The sequence below is a fragment of the Populus trichocarpa genome, chromosome 8 (assembly GCF_000002775.5).
Source record: "Populus trichocarpa isolate Nisqually-1 chromosome 8, P.trichocarpa_v4.1, whole genome shotgun sequence".
Taxonomy (NCBI): Eukaryota; Viridiplantae; Streptophyta; class Magnoliopsida; order Malpighiales; family Salicaceae; genus Populus; species Populus trichocarpa.
The window spans coordinates 5,483,254-5,490,017 of NC_037292.2; the positions used below are offsets into that span (position 1 = coordinate 5,483,254).

Consider the following 6,764-nt stretch of genomic DNA (forward strand, 5'->3'; position numbering starts at 1 on the left):
CGATGGACGTTTTCAAACAAAGGAAAAGGCAAACGACATATCGTTGCTCCCCTCTTTCAAAAGCTCAAGATTAATGTTCTAAAGGCCAATGACTTCAGATGGATAGAGGGAAAGAGGAGGACAAGTACTATATATATAAAGATATAAGAAAGGATAATATGACATTAATACTCCTTAATCGGATCTATTTGTTTCACTTTAGCAGAAGATTTCACTAAAAAGAAAACAAAAATAGGGTGCTGGTGTGACATGACAGCAACAGACGAATGCAGATTTTTATCTTCTGCCATCCAACTGCAACAATTCACTAGAATCCCTTTATCTTTTTCCTCTAATGGCCACTCGGTTATATTGGAGCACATCCACATTAAGCATCTCTATGATATGATTTCTGCACAAAAAAAAAAAGGTTTACAGCTTTTTTCTCTAGCTACACTTCTGACTTCATGTGGCTCCTACCCCGAGAAAGTCGATGAATGGTGGTGGAACGGTCTCAGAATGGCCGCTAACTCTGCTCTGATCTGCCACTGATGGGGATGAACATGAAGGCTCACTTGCTGAAACTGCTTGAGGTAATGTCGACGCTGTGGAGTCTGAGAAGCAATAAGGGTATTGGTGGTTTGACTGTTGCATTGTCAGAATGTATGAAGGGTGTTGTTGGGGATAGAAACCAGAAATGCGGGGTTCATTATTTGGCCTATCCCATGATATGGTTTGGCTGAACATGCCCATCATGTCATTACTTTTGGGACCTGCAAGAAACACAGACCAATTACCAAGATGAAAATAACTACTGGCAGTTAAGAGAAAGAAGCATGCCCAAGTTAATACAGAATTTAGAGCAACAAATGAGTTGGGGGAGCAGGTTTGTTTCGGTCAGCGAAGCGAAGGAGTAAATGAAACTCAGATTAATCAACCTGGTTTCGACTGAAAATAAATTGAAGAGAATAAAGCTAGGAAATGTGGTAGGCTATCCAAAAAGAAACCAATGAGGGAGCAGCACAGAAACCCAGATACACAAAAGATTACACAACATGAGCAAAAAAGAATGTTGAGAGAGGGAGAGAGATTGGGATTGGGGGATCACAAAGGACACATACCAGAGAAGAAATCAAAAGGTGTCTGCTGTGCACAAAACCCACTTTGAGGAACCTTAATGCTTGAGACTGCTTCTCCCCCACTGGTCATGTGAGGGGATCCATTTAAGCCATAGTCAACCCCACCGCGACCAGCACCATTAAAGTTTCCAATTTGACAAGGAGATAACTTGTTTAGTCCACCAGCACTGGAGATGCTGGGACAATATGGTGGTTGTACTGTTTTCATGCCTGCATCTCTACCGACAAAGCTTGGAGTTTCCTCCGTTCTTCTGTTGACAGATTGACTTAGCCTCCTTCTCCTGTAAGCACTTGATTGTTCTCTATATTTTCTTGCCATTATGACATGCCAGTGGTTCTTGACTGCGTTATCAGTCCTTCCAGGGAAAAGTCTTGCTATCATGGCCCATTTGTTGCCATAAAGTCTATGAGCTTGCATTAGTCTCTCTTCTTCTTCTTCAGTGAAAGCTTTTCTGTTTATCCTTGGATCCAACTGGTTAAACCACCTTAATCTACAGCTCTTACCTTCACATGACAATAATCAAAATGAGCCAAGCAGAAACTAGTGAGAAGAACCCCTTAACAAATGACAGCGGCAAAATTTGAACAGAAGTTTACAGTTTCTTTCTCATTAGTATTTTACCTGATCTACCTTCTAACTTCTCAGCTATAAGGTTCCAGTTTTGAGGGCCATAAAGAGCCACGAGTTTTTTCAGCTGGGTATCTTCTGCCGGCCTCCAATGCCCTCTTGTACAAAGCTTTGACTGCCCACTTTCTGTTTCCTTGCCACTCATCATATTTTCATCTGGGTTTTCTTCATTAGATGAGTTAGCTTCGTGATTTACAGTCTCATTGTTCTCTCCGAACCCATCACTGCTATCAGAAACCCTGACCTCCACAGCAGTATCACTGTTAGCATGATAGTTTCCCATGAAAGGAAATCCCCAAGTAAACCTCCCATTTTCCATTTCATGAAAAGAAGAGGTAGGTGGTGTCATTCCAGATTTGGGACAAAGAGAACCAATGTCTCTATCGATCATTCCCATTGAAGAACAAGGAGAAGAAGTGGAAGATGAGGGGGAAGTAGAGTAGTAACAAGCAAGACCATTAATTTCTGCTGTTATTATCTGGCGTTGCATGTGTAACAAGGTTCTGGCCATGCCTTCATTTCTATCTCTGACAAATGCAGTTATACAACTGAACACGAATTCATCCTGTGAGAGTCTAAACTCTAAAGATAAGAAGCTAGCTTTGACAGACAGTGATGAAGCGAAGGAGACATGTAAGTCTCCTGATAACAGAGAAAAACAGCAAGGGCTTTAAGAGAGAGACCTACACGGTTTTAGTGTTATAATCTTTTCTACCTTGACTCCGAGACTCCAGGGAAAGGAGAGAAGGTTTAAAGGGAAACGCAGTGTTTGTTTTTGGGTTTGAATTGTCCTTCTAGAAAAATTTAATATTTTATTTGTTTTTATACTATTTTGATATATATAAAAAATATTTTAAAAATATTATTTTAATATATTAAAAAAAACTAAAACAATCTCTACATTTCTTTCTTTTCTTTGAATCATCACACGTGTGAAAGTGAGAGACACACTCTCTTTTCTTTCCTGTTGAAGGTTCTTACTTCTTGGGCTGTCTCCCTCTCTTGTGACAAGAAAGACTAAAATGTGCGAGTGTTGCTAGCTTGGGCTTTTACAGCTTTCTTTTCAAGGCAGAAAATGAAGGCATCACATAACAGCCCCCGTCAAGCTCCAGTAAAACCTAGCTCCGCTTCAACTCCTCCTCTCAGCCCCTGTCAAGCTCCAGTAAAACCTAGCTCCGCTTCAACTCCTCCTCTCAGCCCCCATCAGTACTTGTTATCTCTTACCTATAGTGTTTGTTTGTTGGTACATTAATAGTTGTGTTTTAAAAAAAATATTAGTTTTTTTTGTTTAAAATTATTTTTAAAAAATTTATTTTTAAGATAGTACATTAAAATAATTTAAAAATATTAAAAAAATAACTTAAAACAAAAAAAATCAATTTTTTTTAAAAAAACACACGAATGCCTTAACCTAGGTTTCAATTAACCACCTGAAGTTGACCCATCAACTAAACGCCTGTGCCAAACCATTACTTCATTAATGTCACTTTTTACAGATAGCATATGCGCCTAGCCTAGATGTGTTGCGCCATGTAGCATCCATGAAATTCAAATTTCTCCAGTAGCAAATTAATTTATTTTTTATTTTTATTTTTTCGTGACATCTTATTTTTTTTTACTGCCATTTAATTATTTTTGTTCATTTTATAGTTACTAATTCTTTATAGAATATGCATTTTGACTTCTAAGATGATGAATTAATTTGGTGGAGAAAAGAAATTAGAATTGCGCGGATACTACATACACAAGACATTTAGCTGTGCATGTATGTAGGTATTAACCATTGTTATAGTTTGAAAATTATTATATATATTTTTTGATTAATTAATTAATTCTAAATATATAATTGGAGAAAAATATGGAGCCTGATTGTAACAGTTCAAGAAGCAAATTTACCTTGACGTCATCTTAATTCCAACACGACTGTACAGTCCTCTCTGTCACTTTCACGGGGCCATTTTGCTGTAAGAAAACACGTTACCCCTATCTTTTATGCGCGCGTAATTTAGAGAAACTCATTATTATTTTTAGTTTAACAGGGTGTCCGGGCCAGCTTGCATGTATCTCGATTAATTTTACGGATCCTGAAGTTAATGATCATGTAAGCCTCCACTGACTATCATATGAGCAACCACATAGCTCGAACTTGAGATCACAAATAAAGTAAATCTCTTGATCACAAGCTCTTATTACTCGATCACCATGTAGAAGGTTGAGAAACTCATTATTTGTATGTATATACGTGGTCCATCGTATGAACTTCGCTCAAATATTTGTTTGATATGTCCTCGTGAAGTTGTGTTGGATGATAGAGTGTGTTTGAGATACTGAGGTATAGTTGAGGTTTTCATGCTATATTTCTAAACAATAACAATAAAAAGTATGTATTTTTATTTTTTCTTGGATAAGATACCGTATATTTACATGCAATTTACTCTAATTGTAGAGGTATTTTATATTCTAGCTTTAATACTACTATTAAATCCGTGACTTAAAAACATTATATTCCATGTCAAGTTTGTGATCATTCTGTTTATAAACTGTTTAATAAAATAAAAAATATTTATTTAAAATAATATCATCTTTGAAATAAAAAAGTGTGAACCAAACGAGTGCTAATTCGATTCTATAATATTAATTTATTTTAATATATTTTTTTATACCAACCAATAAATTAACAATTATAGAAACTATATTTTTAAAATGGAAATAATAAAAAATAAAATTCATGAACCACATCTTTGCCTGAAATCTCCATCTCTTCTTTGTATTTCTTTTCTTAATAAATCTCATGAAATAGCTAATACAATGTTCTTACTTATTCTAAATGCACCATAAAAATTTTAAAAGTAATGTGGTTTCTATAGAATTTTCTGTAGCCAAATTTTCAATGAATAAAAATGGAGGTATTGAATACTCGATATTTTAATAAATGAACACTGATGTCTTGTATTTAAAAACGAGAACAGCAAATCAATGCTAGACCATAAATTTCAGCTCCTGAACTTCTATTGACAAGTCGGATCACTCAATTCTCAAAGAGTAGGTTTTCTCGACATTCATCAGTTAGAGCAGTGACCAAAAATGCGCGAATTTTCAATCTCGAGGAATGTCTTTAACACTGCACTTTCATTTATCGAAACTCTTGCCATAAAATACCAAAAAGAAAAATAAATTAGTGTTAAGGAAAATAAATCTCCTTATTTGTTTATTTATTTTTATATTTTTCTCTTTACCTGTTGGAAAATCCACTGATAGACGTTTCATTTATTGCGGTCACAGTAGCAGGAATGTACCATGCTTGCTGAGGAGTTGCGGTCAAAAACTTTGAAAACCTGACTCTCTGTGGGAAACACACCGAGCTATACTATCCCAGTGCATTTGCCAAAAAGCCCCACCATTTGCAGCTACTTCCAACCTCCCCACGGCCCTTGGGGTCATAGGGTCCCAACCAAAGAAGGCATGTCTCTGCGTCATTTTACTCACTGTCCCACTCCCCCCTCCTGCCTTCTTGAAACCGCGCAACTGCTCTATGTCACTGTCATTTATGGTGCTTGTGAACATGTGAACTTGCTTGTGGGACGAGATCGCTGGGACTGATGTCATCATGACCATCTGTTTAGCTAGCGACAAACAAAATCTTGTATTTTTAATATATATATATTATCATCGTTGAGTAATATTAAGAGCCGACGGTTTGGTATTGTGATGGTGTTAGTGATATAAAGTTAATTTGTGTAATTTTTTGTCAAATTTACCTTTAATGGCAAAAGCCGTTTTCGTTTTGATTTTTATAAAAATTTTAATCTAGAACATGCTTGATATGATTTATTGAAGATTAATTTTAAAATTTAGATTGTAATTCAAAATTTATTTTTCATAAATAATTTATGATGAAAATGAGTTGAATTATAGGTAAATTTGACAAAAAATTGCACAAATCAACTTTCTTTTAAGAAAAAGAGACCAATCAATAAATATTTAAACTTTTGATTGTATAAGAAATTTGATTTTTTATTTAAATAAAATATCATTTATAAGATTTAAAAAGTAAGTAATGATAACATATCATGTCCATTAGAGAAAACACATAGGAGAGTTTGCGTGTTGAGCCTTAAAGGTATAGAAATAAATAAAATCTTCCAAAAACAGATAAATTAAGCAAATGCTGTGAGAAACAGACACCAGACGGAAACTATAAAAACCGAAACCATGAAAGCAGCAAAACCCTGATAGGCACACCAACAATATACAAGGAGCAAGCTCAAGTCTAACCCATCCACAAACTGCAATTCGCAAAAGTGTTGAAGTAGCAGGCCCTAAATTGGACAGGTAATAAAAAAAAAGAGTCCGTAACACAACAAGAGCAGGAGCAGACCCTGCTTTGAATTAACAGCCACAGCAGGGCAAACGATTTAAGTTCCATAAGGAAGAAATGCCACGAAGGTCGATATGATGATGGTCCAGTAGAAAGACCAATGCAACAACAGCAATACTAAAAATTAAGCTGCCAACATCGGAAAGTGAGGCCCTTCAAAATTTAAAAGACATCGCTTCCACGGGACCATGTCAGTGGAGAGCTGCTTGCATACTTTTCAAATTACGAAGGAACCATACTCTACGGCACCGATTCACTTGGTCTCGGACTTTTCAGACGTTAAACCGAACCGGAGTGTGGAATTCACATGCGTTTGGCATATGTAAAAATATGGCAATGTATTTGCTCCCATCGTTCAAATCTTCGCCTCTGGTTCCCAAATAGAAACCGCAGGCTTTCTTCTTTTATTGTGCCGTCTGCCACCTGCCTTTCCATTCCTACGTGTGCCCTTGTTTTCACGTGTGGAACCCATGTCGTATATGTGTGTGTGTAATTATTGTCCCTGACTTGCCTCGTTACAAACTTAGGATGCCTCTCTTACGTTCCCCTGTCCCTGAATTGATCTTAGTCCCAACACTCTCTCCCAGAGAGCGAACCATCACGAGGCAGGCAGAAACCCCAATAGGAAGAACCAAAAAGT

The 6,764-nt window shown here is 36.5% G+C and overlaps 1 protein-coding gene across 1 annotated transcript; it reads right to left on the bottom strand.

Moving 5' to 3' along the window:
* Positions 1-159: 159 nt before the first annotated feature.
* Positions 160-2,526, bottom strand: LOC7460696 (transcription factor CSA). Its single transcript, XM_002312216.2, has 3 exons — positions 1,741-2,526; positions 1,101-1,622; positions 160-752 (listed from the first exon to the last, which is right to left on the bottom strand). The coding sequence occupies exons 1-3, from the start codon at positions 2,255-2,257 to the stop codon at positions 445-447; spliced, it is 1,347 nt and encodes a 448-aa protein (XP_002312252.1). The 5' UTR covers positions 2,258-2,526; the 3' UTR covers positions 160-444.
* Positions 2,527-6,764: the final 4,238 nt, after the last annotated feature.

What these genes read in the sequence shown, in the direction of transcription:
- LOC7460696 (XM_002312216.2), bottom strand. Translation starts at nt 2,257, where the DNA reads ATGGCCAGAACCTTGTTACACATGCAACGCCAGATAATAACAGCAGAA. An exon ending in GAAGTTAGAAGGTAGATCAG is followed by an intron (nt 1,623 to 1,740) that starts GTAAAATACTAA and finishes TGTCATGTGAAG; the next exon opens with GTAAGAGCTGTAGATTAAGG. An exon ending in ACCTTTTGATTTCTTCTCTG is followed by an intron (nt 753 to 1,100) that starts GTATGTGTCCTT and finishes TGTTTCTTGCAG; the next exon opens with GTCCCAAAAGTAATGACATG.